The sequence below is a fragment of the Emydura macquarii genome, unplaced genomic scaffold, assembly GCF_026122565.2.
Source record: "Emydura macquarii macquarii isolate MOO-44397 ecotype Brisbane River unplaced genomic scaffold, CSIRO-AGI_Emac_v2 contig_629, whole genome shotgun sequence".
Lineage (NCBI taxonomy): Eukaryota > Metazoa > Chordata > Testudines > Chelidae > Emydura > Emydura macquarii.
In genome coordinates, this window is record NW_027130766.1 from 9,972,440 (window position 1) to 9,990,647 (window position 18,208).

Here is an 18,208-nt window from a genome sequence, read left to right on the forward strand (position 1 = left end):
TACTCAGAACAGTCTCTTAAGTGTAGTCTCTGTCTCTGAGCCAGCCCAGCATCAGCTTTCTGTCTGAATGGATGGGACAAGGCAGCAGTTGCACTGGACAATGGGTGGCAGGTTTAATGGCTCCCAGTTACAAGGTTAATTCAGATGAGAATCCACCCAGGCCCTCAAAATGGCACCCTGAGCCATGTACACAGGCTGGGTTAGCACAGGGGGCTGCTAGGCTGGAAAAAGGCATGGACATGAACTGAGAGTCAGGAACTCCTGGGCTCTCTTCCCAGTTTGGCCAATGACTTCCTGTGTGACCTGGGGAGCCTCAGCCTCCTGTGTCCCATCTACAAAGTAGTCATCCCTCCAGGGCCTGCATTCCTCAGGGCTAAGCCAGGACTGAAGACTGTTAAGTACAGAGACAGCTCCTTGGTGCTGCACTAACCACATTGATCAGACCCTCCTTCATGAACAGAAGAGCTCAGGCCTGGTATTAGAATGAAGGTGGCTGATATAAACGCTCCCACATGTGTGCAAACACACCTGGGTGATTATTTCATTGAATGTTTGGAAAACACAAGGCTCAGGCTGGAGCATGGATCTATTAAGAAAATTGAACCTCCTGAGGTCTCAAAGACCTGTAACAGAACGATCAAGATGTGTTACGCAGTGTCTCCATCCCAATGGGCTCATTTTGGCAGTACCTAGTCCACCTAAACAGAGTCTGGCTCCTAACCCAAAGCTGATTATCAGAGCCCTGCAGAAGTGATAATTAGGAGGTTCCCAACTTCCTCAAGGGAGCTCACTTCCAGTTTTTGCCAAAGGTGGGCATGTGCCCTAAGACTCCCTGCCTTTGGAGATCTAAAAGAGCTGTTGGCATTCTGTAACCCAAACCCCAATTCCTAGCCTTACTGTTAATGATCCACCTCAAGAACTTTGCTTTAGAAATACGATTCTAACCTAAACTAATTGATTTATGACTATAGATGAGTTTTCCACTCCTTTTGTATCTTCACCATTCTCCTCTCCCTCCAGTGAGAACATCTACCAACCAAGCCAAGTTCCTTCAGCTTGGTGGCTATAGGTGAAGGTTTTACCTTTACATCTCATGCCAGTGCCAGTGCCAGTTCACCACCATACACACCTGCCACCAAATACCAAGAGCTCTTGGAACCTCAGCGTTTGGGGAATATGCCAAATGCCTTCGATTGGGACTGTATAGAGATATTGTTGTGTTGTCTAGAAGGCGATAGGTGGCCAGGGTTTTTTTGGTCACTATCCTTCCGCTTTGGGTGGTGCAGGAGGGAACTAGCTCCCCTTGCTTCAACTCTCTATGTGGCACAGCAATCCTCTCATTGACATAGATGTGTTTGGTTTAAGCACATCCTGCCCCTTGCCCATAAACACATTCCCATGGTACTTACAGTTTTCTGAATGAAAGTCAGGCACAAATTGCTCATCGCTGTCTGGAACCTGAGCTGCAAAGGGGGACAAAGAGAGAGGAGGAGAATTAGATTTGGCACTTGGTAAGCTCTAATTAAATAGTAAGGCAGAAATGAGTCTATGTGTGTAAGATCAGAGCTTTCAGCTGTAAGGCACTTTAGAGCCCAGGGCTGGTTTCCCTTAGGGATTACAAACACTTTGATGCAATTCTTCCCCCTGCAGACATTAACAGACCATCCATTTCTTTCCCTCTTTTCTTGGAAGTCAAGATGACTATTTAAGTTTATTTGCTTTTTCTAACTAGAGCTCATTATTTCCCACAAACACAATAAACAGGAATCTTAGAGAGTTCATCATGGCACAAATATAGCTACTGATTGATAAACTCAAGTTGGAAATATGTCAAAGTCCTGAGAGAAGCAAGAAACATCTATTTCTCTGCACAGATGCAGCCTTTGCAAAGCAATAGTTCCAAAAACAGATAGGTTTGGAGAAGGCCAGAGTTCATAAGTAACTAAAAGGAGAAGGAACATTTCAGAGAAAGCATTTAAGATCCATAGGTATGTGAGAGAGAGGAAGAGAAGGCCCCCACCCCTGTACGCATGCTCTCTCAGGTGGGAAATTTAGGAAAAAATTCTAGTGTGTTGGCAGCTTATCTGACCTGCCAAATACCTGACCTCTCTCTTCACAAAGACAACACTAAGCAGCTCATGCCCCAGGAGGCCTGCACTTCCTGCTGATGATACTGTAAACAGCACTCTAAGCCTCATTGTAAGGACAATAGCAAGTGCCTCAGTGGTTTGTGAATAACCCAGAGACTGTCTGATAAAGATGTTTGAATATTCCCCAGGATGTTCCGGAAAAGGATGAGCAATGAAATGGTTAACAACATTAGCAACTCACTAGTAATAACAAGGCTTCAAGAATTAATGCCTCATCAAGCCACACTTGTTTGTCTGCAGGGATGAAAAGCCAGCAGCCTGGCAGTTTACAATCTGATTTCTCTCCACAGCCCGAAGGGCTAGAATTAATTATTCATATTATTTTATTCTTAAATGGAAGCTTAGACTTTGGAAAAAGTTGCAAAACCTCATGTGCAGAGATCTCCAGGGCCTCTACTCCAGAGACACTAGAACAAATGAAGAATCCTTTCTAGGGAGAGATCTTTACTTCCTAATGGTAAGAATTCTTTGCCATCACATGAGTCTCTTTAAGAGCATAGACTTGTAAGTTTACATGGTGATGCCTCAACTCAGATTGACAAGTAGACCTGAATTCATTTATGCCCTCTCCACACCACAGCTTTTAACTGCGCCATTGTCATAGCTGGTTACAAGTAACACTTTGCGTCAGAACACAGCAAATTTTCTGCATCACAATCATGTTTGTAGTAGTGCATGCTGGAAAAATCTGCTCCTTTGCAGGGGATAAAATGCTCAGAGGACACACACACAGAGAAATGCACCCTTGATAAACCTATTTTGGGCGGTTGAGAGCAAGTAGGCCCAGCCAGACTGGTTCCACAAATATAATCAGGGCATCCTGTCCACTGTGTGATGAACTGTTGACAGTGGCCATCTGGGTGCCAGACTAGGGCTCCGGCAGGGAAAAACACTGTCACCACTTTGGTTTCTAAGAAAGCTTTAACCATGTTGTGCAGATGGTCACAAATAATTTCTGGAGCCACTCACTGTTTACAAGCTTGTAGGATGGTCTTTATTGTTTCAACTTTTCTTACAGCAAACACATACGTTAAATTAAAAAGACTTAAATCTTAGAATTCTCCTTTGCCACGATGCAGATGAGATGCCTGTGCTCCCCATCTATCTGTAGCTACCTGTTTCTGGTCACATAACTCAGAACTGTGAGCTTTTGGGGTCAGGGACTGTTAAGGGGCCCTGGTCTATAATTGAGTTGCCTACGTACTATAGCAATATAAATAATAATAAAATAGAGTAGAACATGTAGAGTAAAGGATCAAGGACTACACCACTTAACCAGGACTGCTGACACAGCTTTATGGATGTGCCCTGGAAAGCGTATTCCAGCCTTCAAACCTTATATTAATGGTCTCCATAGTGCTACAACCCACTGCTTCAGCACAGGAATTTGTTTACTTTACCATTCCTGTTCTACTAATATCACAAATATGCACCTTTCAGTTATTAGTCTTTTCAGTTTCAGAGAGTAGCGAAACAGGGATTTTTCTCTTGCTGCTGCTTCTCTTATTTGCAAGGAAGAGCTTTAATGAACATTCCCCTCAAACTTTCAGAAAAGGAGCAATTCAGTCAGCGTTTCCACTTGTAGTGAGTATACTAATATAGACACAACCTCCTTCAAGGTTATTTATGCCCATAGAAATGTAGGGCTAAAAGGGGCCTTGAGAGGTCATCTAGTCCAGGCCCTTGGTCTTAAAAACCTTCAATGACAGGGATTTCACCACCTCCCTGGGAAGGAGGTTATTCCAATGCTTAACTATCCTCAGTTGGAAAATTTTTCCTAATATTTAACCTGAATCTCCCTTGTTGCCGTTTAAGATGAGTACTTTTTGTCCTACTTTCAGAGGACATGGAGAACAATTGATCACCATCCTCTTTATAACAGTCCTTAACATGTCTGAAGACTATCAAGTCCCCCCTCAGTCGTCTTTTCTCAAGACTAAACATGCCCAGTTTTTTAAACCTCTCCTCAGAGATCAGGTTTTCTAAACTTTTTCTCATTTTTTTTGTTCTCCTCTGGACTCTCCCCAATTTGTTCACATCCTTCTTAAAGTGTGGTGCCCAGAACAGGACACGGTGCTCTAACTGAGGCCTCACCAGTGCCGAGTAGACCAGGACAATTATCTCCCATGTCTTGCACATGATGTTCTTGTTAATATATCCCAGAATAATATTAGCCTTTTTTTTAAATGACATCATGTTGATTCATATTCAATTTGTGATCCACTCTAATTCCAGATTGTTTTCAACAGTACTACCATCTAGCCAGTTATCCCCCACTAAATAGTTGTGCATTTTATCTTTCTTCCTAAGTGAAGTACTTTGCACTTGTCTTTATTGAATTTCGTCTTATTGATTTCAGACCAATTCTCCGTTTTCAAGGTCATTTTGAATTCTAATCCTTTCCTCCAAAGTGTTTGCAACCCCTCCCAGCTTGGTGTCATCTGCAAATTTCATAAGCATACTCTCCACTCATTATCCAAGTCATTTAAAAAAATATTGATTAGTACCAGACCCAGGACAGACCCCTGTGTGACCCCACTAGATATAGCTTCCCACTTTGACAGTAAACCATTGATAACTATTCTTTTAATATAGTCAGGGCATGTCTACACTTACCTCGGAGATTTGGCGGCAGTCAACCAGAGTTACGCAAACTACTCAAAAAACTTGCGTAACTCCTGTCGACTTCTGTGCTTCTGTTCTGCGTGCCGTCTTCACTGCACTGCGCCAACAGGAACCGTGTTTCCGTCAATGCAGCGCTACGCCACTTGAGAAGGTGGTCTTAATACATCAATTTCTGGATCGACTGAGCGGGTCTTCACTGACCGATCAGTCGATCCAGATAAGTCGATCTGACGGCGGCAAATTTGCCACAGTCAGTGAAGACATAGCCTCAATCTCATGGACTCTAAGGTCAGAAGGGACCAGTATGATCATCCAGTCTGACCTCCTGCACAATGCAGGCCACAGAACCTCACACATCCACTTCCAGTCAACCAGCTTTGCCCCACCTTATAGGAATTTTCTCTAGACCTCATTTCCTTAGTTTGCTTATGACAATGTCATGTGGGACTGTGTCAAAAGTCTTACTGAAATCAAGACATATCATGGCTACTGCTTTCCCCCATCCACTAGACCAGTTGCCCTCTCAAAGAAGGAAATCGACTTGGTTTGATATGATTTGTCCTTGACAAATCCATGCTGGCTATTCCTTAGGACCCTATTATCCTCTAGGTGCTTTCAAATCAACTGATTAATAATTTGTTCAGTATCTTTCCAGGTATTGAAGTTAAGCTGACCAACATGGCTCTTCAACAGACTGCCCTCCACCTAGGATGTACAGTTTTGTTGAAGTTCTTCTCCCATAATCTTGTCCCTATAAAATGGGACAAAAAAAATTAAAAAATAAAGGTACCAACCCAGCTTTGCTTTCAAAAGCAACAACATCTAGCTGCATTTATTCTAGAACATCTTTAATTTCTGGATGAGAGGACACACTTCTGCTAAGAACAGAAAAGAGACCGAGACTATTAAGATAGGAACAGAATCCTGGTTTCAGCAAAGCATTTGCTGCTCAGAAATTGGCCCTTGTACCAATATGCAGCTAACTCTTTCCAGCCAGTCTGAGCATACTTGGTGCAGAGATTTCAGCCCTAAGCAACATACCTGGAGTTGTAGTGTCCATGCCCAAGCAACTTCCTCAGAAGAGCTGCACATCTGCATTCAATTCTGTGCAAACACCCCTCCCTCCAGGTTCACCTTCCCACACAGAAGAATATGTCTCCAGTTTTCAAATGAAAAGCCTCCAAAACTATTGCTTTTCCGCCAAAGCAGGAAGATCTAATTATCCTTCAAGTCACCTGCATTCTCTTGCTGGCCTTCCCAGGTTGTCTGAACAAGTCTAGACACACTGGCACCTCATCTACATTAGCCTTCCCCACTGCTACTGCCCCCCTTGGCCTGCACTGTGCTGGTACCACCTGTGAAAGGTTAAAGAAAAATGCCAGTAATGACAAGGCCAGTGGTAAAAAAGGAGGACAGTCAACAAGTTATAAACACAAGTCCACAAAAAGAAGCTCTCTGTGAGCCAATGCAGCATGTTTCCAAGTCTGGTTCCCTGGAGCTCTGCTGAGACATGCGTGTTATCCTCTAGCAGAGCTCTGGCCAGCCATGCATCCTTCAGTCTCAAAGGTGCCTGCATCCAGGGGATTAAGGCTCAGATGCACTGTGAAGCCCTGTCCTGAGCAGGTGGTCAGGCTGTACACACTTCTGACAGAGCCGTGATCTCTCCTATCACCTTTACACTTTGGCAACACTTGTGTAGCTAGTCATTGACTGTTGAGGCTCTTTCCATATAATCAGGGTTCAAGGAGCTGGCTTAGTTAATGCAATGAATCAGCACAAGCAGCAGTTATGTTTTGTAGAGACACTATTGACTGCTAGAGAAGTGCTTCTGATACTTAATGTCCCAGTGGCTAGGCATGAGTGAGCATGTGGGGAGAGCTGGAGTGATTTCTACATCTTGCTTCATTGGAGGCAAAAATCCACATTTTGGGTTCAGAACAAACTGCTCACAAAAAAAAAAAAAAAAAAAAAACAAAAAGGTATGCAAAAAAAGGCAGGTTTATCGCACCATGAAAAGTTTATCACACTCCTTCCCTCCAAGTGCTTGTTTCCACTGGATCACTCATGCATATTTAATGGGATAAGGCTAAGCACAGAGGCAGTTTCCTCCTTAAAAATCTAGAGTGAAGCCTGATAGCTAGAAACTAGACTCTTGTTTGTTCAGAATCCAGGGATGCTTTGCCTCCCCACAAGTCACACAGAACAGTCTGGGATGCTAATCTGAGGGAAACAGGCAGTTAGTGTAAAGTACAAGCAGTGGCTGAAGCACACGTTAGCATCCCAAACAGAATCTGCCAGATTCCGTGAGGCTGGCATCAGGCTTCAAAGGGAGCCTCAGCTGCCATACAGTTCGAGGGGGTTTCATCACATACCCACAGCGAATCTATACAACAAGGGTTACTCCCTGCAACAGACACGTGATTGTCCAGTTCCAACGCACTGACACATTACCAGTAACAGGCCCTTGGACAATCCTCCGAGTGAATGAGCACACACATATACAGGACCCAAACATGAGTGGGGCAAGAAGCAAGAATCCTTTGCATCAAAACCACCTCGTTAATGAAGCTCTATGACAGAAACTGGGACCCAGCATCCTACAACAAGTTTCCCTTCAGGAGGTTAGTGCAGCCGGAAGCACTCCAAGAGAACAATCCCTGCTAGCTCCATCGGATACAGCTTCAACAATGAAAGAAGAGGTTAGAACTAGAGGGACATGGAGCTGCATAAACACAGAAGATCTCAGGGCCCCCATTATCCTGTCACTAGAACACGCATTATTCCCGTTAACTGGTCCTGCTGATGGGACAATTAAGCCCCAGGAACTTTAGAGGGACTCTTGTCAACTTGAAAACACATTTAAAGCAGGCACATTTCTTTCCCTTGGTTACTAGGAACACTCAGTATTATGGAATATTATGCTCTTCATTCACTTTCTGCACTTCTCTTAGCTGGGTGAGGAGATGCATAGATTCTAAGTCCAGAAGGGACCCTAGTGATTGTCTAGTTTGACCTCTTGTATAACACAGGCCAGAAAACTTTCCCCAAGTAGTTCCTAGAGCAGAGCTTTTAGAAAAACATCCAATCTTGATTTAAAAATTGTCAGTGCTGGAGAATCCACCATGACCCTTGATAAATTGTTCCAATGGTTAATTAGTCTGACTGTTAAAAAACTGTGCCTTATTTCCACTCTCAATTTGTCTAGCTTCCACTTCCAGCCATTGAATCATGTTTATACCTTTCTCTGCTAGACTGAAGAGCCCATTATCAAATATTTGTTCCCCATGTGGGTATTTGCAGACTGTGATCAAGTCACCCCTTAACCTTCTCTTTGTTAAGCTAAATAGACTGAGCTCCTTGAGTCTGTCACTATAATGCAGGTTTTCTAACCCTTTAGTCATTCTTGTAGTTCTTCTCGGAATCCTCTCCAATTTATCAACATCCTTCTTGAATTGTGGGCACCAGAACTGGACACAGTATTCCAGCAGCAGTCACACCAGTGCCAAATATAGAAGTAAAATAATTTTCTACCCCTAGTCGACATTTCCCTGGTTTTACATCCCGGGATCATATTAGCTCTTTTGGCCACAGTATCACACTGGGAGCTCATGTTCAGCTGATTATCCAGCATGACCACCAAATATTTTTCAGAGTCACTGCTTCCCAGGATAGAGTCCCTCTTCCTGTAAGTATGGCTAGCATTCTTTGTTCCTACAGGTATATATTTACATTTAGCCGTATTCAAATGCACATTGTTTGCTTGTGCCCACTTTACCAAGCGATCCAGATCACTCTGAATCAATGATTTCTCCTCTTCATTATTTACCACTGCCCCTTTTTTCTGTTGTTTGCAGATGTTATCAATGATAACTTTATGGGTTTTTTTTTTCAGATCATTGATAAAGATATTAAATAGCAACAGGCCAAAGAATAAATTCATAGATTTTAATGCCACCCTTTCAAAAATTCATGGATGCAATTTATGTGCTCCTAGCCAAGGGGTTCACCTTTTGTTTGTATCTAGTGTCATCATCAGGTTTATGGAACTACATTGCTTGGGTTTTGAGCCTTTCCAAAACAACTGTTTGTCTGAATTAAAAAAAAAAGGTGGAAACATTTATTTTGGTTTCATGTTTTTATAAAAGTTTGTTTAAAATAAATAAATTAAATAAATAAAATAAAAATTAAACCTGAGACCAAATTCAAATTGACAGTATTCCTTTAAGCATTTCTGTATGAAACAAATTAAAGAACCAACCCACTGAATGTAGTGAGATATTCTATTTAGACCACAAAGGAAAAAATATACATAAGTATACAAATATTAATCTGAACAATCAGTAAAGAAAATGAGAGCCAGGCGGCAGCATCTCATCTGCCGAGGTTTAAAATGAGATGATCAAACTCCTATAGAAACTTTAAAATAGAAATAAAGGAGATTTAGCAAGACGCTGTAGGAGTAGGTGCTGAGTTTGTCTAAATGATGCTAAAGTATTATGAGAAGGGCTGTGCAGTTCAGAAATGGGGAACTGCAATCTCATTGTGAGAATTTAAGACCAAAGCTTGTAGAAGGGACATATCAACATGATTAAGAAGAGCAGCTCTCGATTTGAAGTATGTATTTGGCAATCCATTCTGATTTCCATGGGATAGTCCCCTGAAATATATTTTGGCACTATGGCATCATGGCACTATGAGGCAGGAAAAATGTCTCATGTCCGCACAGATACATGGCAACCCTACAAAGTTCTGCCTAGTAAAATATGTATTTCTCTGCCTAGCAGAGAGAAGCAACATGGAAAAGTTCTACATTTACATGTGCTCCGTTCATGCATTTTAAATGCTAGATTTGGACAGCAGATCTAATTTGACCACTTGCTAGTGGTTGGTTTGTTTTTAATACCGTTGCTTTTTTTAGTCAGAAAGATGCTTCTAAAAGCTATGAGAACTTTCAACTGGGTTTTACAAACAAAGGGGGAAACATGTATTTATTGGCTTTTGCCTTTGATCACTTGGGAAAGGTGGATTTTACATGAAAAGACTAACTTTTGTGTTTCTAATAGAGTTGAAAAGAGCATTCTTTGCTCTGTAGGAGTTATCTAGTGGGCAGGGCACAGGACTGTGATCTAGGAGCAACTAAGCTCTCTAGTCTTGGTCGGGTCCACAGCTGGTGTCACTGTCAGAGGCAATCCTTGATAGTATTTCTGATATAGGTGAATCCTGAAAACAGATTACAGCATCGCTGCAATTTGTAGTGTAGCCGGCATGTTAATCACTAACTCACTCAGTTTTTATTTGCAGTGTGGACAGGTTTTAGACTCTCTGTTCAATTTATGCATTTGTAAAATATACTACTGATGTATATATTGATGTAATATATTTTACTAATTTGCATTAATAATCAGGAGACCCATTGAGAATTAAAGGCATTTACAAATGAATGGGTAAATCGACAACAAAAAATGCAAGGGTAAATCACCGCAAACTGAACTGTTTGTTTATTTTGACAATTGTAGCTTATTTGTATTTGTTCCTGTGACTGGATAGGATGCCCTGAAAAGTCATGGAGCTGTAATTAACAACATGGGCCTACAGCAGAAGAGCACTATCTCTGCTATTAAAGTCTCTGCTGTGACCTGGTTGTGGATGTGAACAACCAGGTTTGCAATCAGCAAAGTGCACATTAATAAGGCTTTCCTGTGTTCACTCCTTTACCTCACAGGGGGCTGCAAGGACCCAGAGCCTAGTTTACAGATACTAATACATACTATTACTATTACTTTGTTCACAGCATCAGTAAAATAAGCCAGCCCAGCCCTGGGATTAGCGTCTCTTTGCTGCTGCTGCAGGGTGAGGAGGAAAAACTCATTTAGTTTCTTATGGAGCTAGAAAATAGCACCTAGTGTTCTTACCCTGGCTAGAGTAGTGGGTTTATTCTAGTTTATTATAGGTAAAAAGAGAAGTTTATGCTCTGGAGGAAGTTCTAACTTTCAGGCAGTATTTAGGCAGCTAGAGTATCACTTGCATGTTAACAGATTAAAGAAAGATTTTCATGCTGCCACCACCTCTATCCTTGTCAGAAACTAATTGGGGGAAACTGAAACCAAAAGAGACAATAGCACTAATCTTTGCCAGGCCGGGCTGGAGCAATACTGCTCTTATGCAGGGGCCGAATGTTCAATTTGCAAAGTTTTCCACCTGTATTGTCAAGAAACAGGGCTTGGAGATGTCAGGTCATGCAGGCTGAGGAACAATAAGATTCAGCACAGTGTCTCGGTCAGAGGAATGTTCTCAGGAAAGATCTAGGGTCCACATTAAACCTAGCTATGAAACTTGCAAACTGATAGTTTTCAGGTAAGTTATTTTGTCCTTTTTTCCAGTTAACTCTGCAAACTAAAGTTCAAGGCTAGTGAAACTCATGTACATGGAGCAGACAGTGCAGGACCCTGACCTGAGCAAGAGCTGTAGCCACCAGTGTCAGATTCCACTGCTGCTCAACTGAGGGCTACAGCCGAAAGGTGCTAGCTGCTACCCCAATCATTCCCTGGCCCTGAAAATGAGGTACACAGCTTCCTCCCCACAAGTCTGCCTTGTGCATATGGGTTTATAATGGACTTCTCTGGAATGGAAAGGGGAACTGGAGAAGAGATGAGCAGCCCCTCATGGATGGAGGTGTCTCAAAGGGGACTGAACAGAGAAACTGTTGGAAGCAAACTGCCCCTCTGAGGTTCCACCAGCAGAATGACAGTGCTGAGAAAAACTGAACTAACAAAGTATGCAGGATACCAGGAAAAGAGGGTTCCAGCCTTCCAGGAGAGAGTTGTTCCCACCCCGAATCCCAGCTGTTGAAACTCTCAGTGACAAACATGTATTACTGACCATAGAAGCAGGTTGAATTAGGAGGAGCTGACAGTGCTCCCTAGGGACAGGTACAGGGATACCTTACTTAAAAGCAGCCTGGATTGCCACTGGAGGTCACTCTTGTTGCACACAGATACAGCAGGAAGCATATTTTTGCTGGAACTCTTAAACACTGACATAAAAAAGGTGGTTTAGTGCAATTTATAACTGCACCATGATGTGGGGATAAGGGGGAAGTGGAAGACTTATAGCATCTCCAGCAGGAGCTGAACTGTGGCAGAGGCAGTAGCAGCAAGCACACAAGCAGCTCTCTGATCGACACAGATTAGGAAGGGTAAGGGAATATTTCCTTTGCTACACATTTTTGGTAACCTGTTTTTAACATTCCAAGAGAATGTGATCATTTCATTTCCTCCAGCCAGGATGATGCTGATAAAGCAACGAGAACTAAAATGTGCAGCATAAATGACTCAGGCTGATTCACAAAAGCAATGATGAGAGGTAAATATGCCTTGCTTGGACAAATAGCAACTATGAATTCTGCTTCTGCCATTGCTCCCAAGGGTCCAACTCCCCTGGGGCTTCAGCATAGCTGCCATTGTGCTAACACCTTGATGCCCAACTCTGCTCAAAGCAGGGCTACATGACCACAGTGGTTAAAATGCTGGCAACACTGAACCTGTTTTGCATTGGCACCTCCACCATTGTTACCACCAAATGGAGGTGAAATACGGGGAAATTGTAGGTAATGTAGGAGAGAATGAAAATCAGCTGCAGGTCTCTGAAGAGCATAGGACAGAAGTGGAATCAGGGTGGGATCCAAGTGGATAGAACCAAAAACAACAGGTTAACCAGAATGGTCAGTGGAAATTGTAGACTGAATAGTAGGAAACATTTTTGCCAGACCCCAAGATAGTCTCCCAGGGATATAGCTGGAATCAGGGTGGCAACCAGCAATCGCATGCACACTCTTATCATTACTCTTAGCTAAGTGCCAAGTCTGCTCTCTGGAACACACAAATAGGGAAGCAGCCTCAGCCCTCACTCCCTAGCACAGTACAGAGACAGCAGAGGGCATGTCCATAAGAGATCTGACAAAAGACCAAGCACCTGCCCATTGCCATAAAAGAAATTGTCTTTGAGACAATGCAGACCTTTGGCCTCAGCACAGACAGCACAAGCCTGGTTAGTGTTTTATTATTATTTCTTACAAGCATTTCCTGGGCCTTTGAACGGCAGGAAAATGAGTACTAGCTGAGAATGCTTGTCCCCGAAAGCCCCTCTCAAATTGCTGTTGAAAACACTTTGGCTGCTAGTGCTGAATGGACAAAACCATTTTCAACTGCACTGCAGAAAGTGTGATAGAGACCGTACACCTCTATTGGCTTTAAAGGAGAGAGGTCAGACAGAACTTGCCAGCTGGCTGACTGCTAGGATACTAGGACTGGCTGCAGGCTACATCCACTGGTGGGAGCCCAGCCACCTGAGTCACTTAAAACTAGACAGGACAAAGCATTCCAAAAATATTCTGTAGGGAATAACCCAGCACGGGCCCTGAGTAACAGACATGACTAGAGCTAGTAAAATTCTGCCAGCTCAAATTATTGTTATTTGAAATAATCTGCATGGCTCTGAGTGGAACCAAGAGGGAAGAAAAGAAAATTCCTACAGAATTCAAAGAGTGAAGAGTCTCTTTGAGAAATCTGTCATCTAAAGTGACTAATGAGGGCACCAAGGCAGCAACTGGGCAATGGCACCAAGGAGGCCAGAGGTTAAAATTCAGTCTCAGCAACAGATGAGCTGAGTTGGGTGCTCTCAGTCTATTGCCAGAGAGCCTGTGTCTATTCGGTTATTGTTAAGATAGCACCATGTCCAGATGCCTGTCCTGAGCTGCCGGTAGTTTAACTCAGGGTAGTACAGAACAAAGATCAATAGTCCGTATCTCAGTCCCCCAGAATCTGCTGTAAGGTGGAGGAAGCAAATGGAAGGGGCATGGCTAGAATGCAGCTCTGAGATGTGATGCCCTGGAGGGCTGAGGGAGGGCAGAGGGAGGATGCACTTGCAAACAGTGACAGGCCTGGTGCCTGAAGTCAGAGCTGTCAGTCTCACTTTCATGAGAACCATAATTCTCCATATTTATTATCCATCTCACATAATTGCAATAGAGACCAAGAAATCCGCTTCCATCCTCTTTGCCCCTGAATCACCAGACGTGTTTCCAAAAGAGCTGGGAACTAAATGGGCTTCTCATAGCTGCTCTCCAGGCTTATTTTAGTCACTTAAACTTGGCCCTGTTATCCCATAGCACTTACAGGCTCGCAACTGCCTCAACCCTTTTTCTGATCAGAGGCTCACAAGGAAGAATATTTCTCCCTCCCTCGCTCCTCCAGTGGTTCTAAAAACAGAGAAGGAGTCAGCACAGACAACTAAGGAAAATACAGAAACTTTTCTCCAGGGCAGCCTTTGCATTTGTGAATCCTGAGTTATATTTATGAAAGCTTTGGTCAAAACTAGTTCCAGAGTTACCGACTGCTAGAATCACACCTTCACAATTTTTCATTCTAACATGCTCCAATTCAGACAGAAAGTGACGTGGAAAAGAGCTTCAACGTCATGGTTATAAGGCCTAAGATTCCAGTGCCTTCTAAAAAAGACTTACCTATGTGCAGATATTGGTGTTTTCTACTAGTGTAATGTGGTAAGTGGGCCCTATCCGCTCCTATAAAAACCTCCTGAATTAAACTAATTGTAGAAGAAATGTAAGTTACATGCTTCAGTTTTTTATTTTGTGCATAGCTGGATGCTTGGCACAAACTAATTCCTGATTGTATGTTTACACGTTGGCTCCTTCCTGCAGTTTTCTATTATAAAAGTAACTGCAGGAGCCTTTAACAAAAGAGCTGTATTTCTCAGTTATATGAGGTGGAGGCAGGGAATATATAAAATATTTCAAGGTTTCACTTTTTTTTTTAAATATATTATTCATATTTCTTAAATTTGTCAGTTTTCCCTTGCACTGTTCAAAGGTGTGTCTGGAGGTTAGAATTGTCTAAATCTGACATAAAAATGCTAGCAGATGCAGAGACATTAGATAATTGATTATCAAACACGTTAGCAAATCATTTGAAACACAAGCGACTACAGAAAATGAACAAATAATAGCCTGCTGGAGAGGGGCACGCTCCTCGGGAAAGCCTGGAAATTGGGATGTAAATCCTCAGCCCAGAATTTGTTTATTTCATTGACAAATTTACATCTTATCAGATTAGCTGACGAGCCAGTTCACCACACACTTACAGTCTAAGGAACGGAACCTGGATTGTTGAAACATGCGCAGAATTACAAACTGGACTCTGACTAGACTCAACGGGCTAGATTTAAAATCCTAGCAGTTTTGCTCAGGTTCTAGGAGAACTGTGTGCAGAAACAGCATCTCACTTGTTTACAAATAAATACAATTATTTTTGTTATAGTTGGTCAATTCTTACAATGTAACTGGTCTGTAAAGAACTTGAAACCTTAGGATTTCTCTTTAGTTTGAGCTGGAAGTTGGAATTTATGAAAGACAAAGAGGTGGTGAAAATGGAAAGTCCATAAGGTTTGGCATTGTGCAGGCAGCTTCACAGGACCCCAGTTGACCCTAGTTATGACCTTATAAGGCCCATCCCTATCATGCATGGTCTTCTCTTAGCTCCCCAATATATGCTGTATCTAATGATTTTCTTGGCAGGGGGATTGAAATGTCTCTGCCTGCTCTACCAACTCCACTGCCCAAAAATCTCATGTTTTCCAAGCTCCAAACATTCAATAATCAAAAATAATTGCATTTTCATCCAAAGACATCGTAACACTTTACAAACCTTAATTGCCTGGGTAAAATGCATCTGTATTATCCCCCAAGAAGGGGAATGTGGGCTTGTGATTATACCATGCAACCAAGTATCAGGAGACCTGGATTCCGTTACTTACTGTGCGACCTTGAGCAAGTCACCAAGATGCTCCATGCCTCAGTGTTTTCATATATAGGAGGGGGGTTGCAATTACATATCTAACAGAGGCTTAATTCATCACTGTCAGTAAAGTGCTTTGAGATCCTTGGCTGGCAGATTACTATAGAAGTGCAAAGGATTAATATTTATTATGCATTTGAAAATGGGAAAGTTCAGAGATGTGAACTGGCTTGTCCAACGTCACACAGAAAGCTGGTGACAAAGCTGGGAAACAGAATCCAGACGTTCTTTCTTCCAGTCCGGCATTCTAATTATTAGGCAGCTCTCCACAACTTTCACCCAACATATTCCCAGACAGAGAGCCATAATTTCTTCACTATATTTTTTGTGGTTTGCATTACTATCGAATCCTATCTTATCTCTGTCCATATCTCTGAGATCTTAATGTGGCCTCCCCTTCCCTCTCTAGTAATTTCACAAATTAGTTACTGCAGTGCATGCTATTACTTATGGGAACATTGCGTAAGAGATTCTGTGCAAGCTCTTGGGACTTTGGCGGTGTAAAATTTAAAACAACTACTGGAGAGCAGAAGGCCCAGAATTTAAAATTCACCAGAACCGAAGTCTGACATGCAGTCCTTTTACTAACACCTCTACAGCGTTTTAGAGTTAAAAGAACCTCTTTTGTAATTTAGGTGTTTGAAGAGTATTTATATAGATGGACTTCAAGCAAATCCACTTTTTCCCCTCTTGTAGCATGAATGGGATGGGTATTCTAATCGCAGACTGGCCTCCAGGTTATATTTTGCATCTAAGACGTCCTGCATTCCTGAATGTTGCCTAATCCAAGTCTTCTCACTTTGGTTTTAACCGAATAGAATTTTTTTTTAATTAAATTAAATTTTTTTAATTAAAGCCAACTTATTGTGTTCAATTAACAAATTATTAAAAAAGAAAAAATCCTGCTTTTGCAGGGGTATATCTTCTTGTGTGGTAGAATTAGGAGAAAGATTCCTGCTCAGATTACTATATGTATTTAGGATATTGTTATTAAATATTTGTTAAGTACCAATGACATACTAAGTGCTTTCTGAGACACAAGAGTATTTCTTCAGCTATTAAGTAAATTACACAAACATTTTAACTCTATTGAAGGACGGGCAACTGATAGTACTGAAGTTAAAGCAAATACAAAAGACCACTTAGAATTAGTTGCAGTTTAAAGGAATTGGGCTCATAGAGATTTGATCATTTCCCTTCAATGCTGAAGTCAAAAGGCAAAACAGTAGACATCAAAACTGAATACACAGTTTAGAGAGAGAAAGAAATTCCAAGACAACCCCCTCAGAGCACTGACTTTTCTGAATCAGCAGAAGAGCATTTTGCTCCCCAAACTGAAGGTAACATTTCATTGTTTATTTAAGAAATAATCAGTGTTTTGGCAACTAACAAAGATAAGTGACAAATTAACACAAAAATCCCAGCAGTTGCCAGCAGACATTGAAAATGGGCCAAGGGCCAAGTTCCATTCATAAGCAAATACCTAGCACAATAGTGTGATTCATAATCTTTGACTTACACAAGACCAGAGGCTGGCAAGGATGAAAAATATATTTAATGTTTGGAACTATGCAAACTAAGTGAAGGAAGAACAGAGCAAACACCAAAGACAAACAAGCGAGAGACAAACAAGAGAGAGGAAGGAGCGCCTACCTTCTGTCAGCCAAGTCTCCTGAAACTGGCTCAAATCCTGGAAGAGGTCTGCAAGAAAAGTGAAAGGTGCCTTTACTGAAGGCTGGCCTGGTCTGGACTGACAGCAGGATGCTTCAGGGTTGGTGATGCCGGATGAGAAAGAAACACAAACACTCCAGGGAAATGGGGAAGTGAAGCAGAGGGAGGGGTCGAGTCTGGTCCCTACCCATGAGTTCTGTCCCTCCCCTCTTCCCCCACCCACTGCCCCCCAGGAATGGGGCGCTGCTCCTGCCTTTACCTTCCGAGTCCTGAGGGGGTGCTAAGCCTGGGTCCATGGATCTCCTGGTGCCCATCAGGGCTCGGCCGCTGTGGGTCCCATTTCCATTTCCGGGAGGTTTCTGAAGAAAAGGACAAACCAGCCTGAGAAACTCATGTCAGGACTGGGCCCTGAGCCCCCTCTCCCCGGGGCTGGGCTCAGCCCGCATCCTCGGCCCGGGGGCTCTACTCACGTGTGGGAAAGTGTACGGCACTTGCTGGTCCAAGTACCCTTTCATCCTCCCATCCATGTGGCAGCTCCTCGTGGGAATGGGAGCCGCCAGCTCAGCGCAGGGACCTGCGGGGAGACGGGCAGAGGGAACCTGTTTCACAAGGGCCGAGGGGCAAGCAGGGAGCCCCGCAGGCAGGCGGCGGGTAGGTTGGCGCCCCGTGGAGAATCGGCGACACCTGCTTTCGCCCACCAGCTCCCGGGCTGGTCCTCGCGGAGTCCACCCCCCAGCCCATCCTGCCCCCGGGCTTGTCCTAGCTGCAGGAGAGGGGCTAGAAGATTCAGCGCCTTCCTACAACGTCCTGCTCTGCTTTCCGGGGGCTGGCTACCAGACGCGGCCCCACCGCACCTTCCCCCCGCCCCAGCTGCCGTGCCCGGTGTGCATG

At 43.1% G+C, this 18,208-nt stretch overlaps 1 protein-coding gene across 2 annotated transcripts in view; it reads right to left on the reverse strand.

The window, feature by feature from the left end:
- The window catches only part of ETV4 (ETS variant transcription factor 4), a 38,414-nt gene extending 20,733 nt beyond the window's left edge, over nt 1-17,681 (reverse strand). For both annotated transcript variants that reach the window (XM_067541428.1, XM_067541427.1), the window contains exons 1-3: nt 17,577-17,681; nt 17,300-17,347; nt 1,410-1,463 (exon numbers count right to left, since the gene is read on the reverse strand). In XM_067541428.1, the coding sequence (XP_067397529.1) occupies nt 1,410-1,463; nt 17,300-17,347; nt 17,577-17,631 (157 nt within the window). In that variant the 5' untranslated portion in view covers nt 17,632-17,681. The remainder of the gene's footprint in view (nt 1-1,409; nt 1,464-17,299; nt 17,348-17,576) is intronic.
- Between the last annotated feature and the right edge of the window lie 527 nt (nt 17,682-18,208).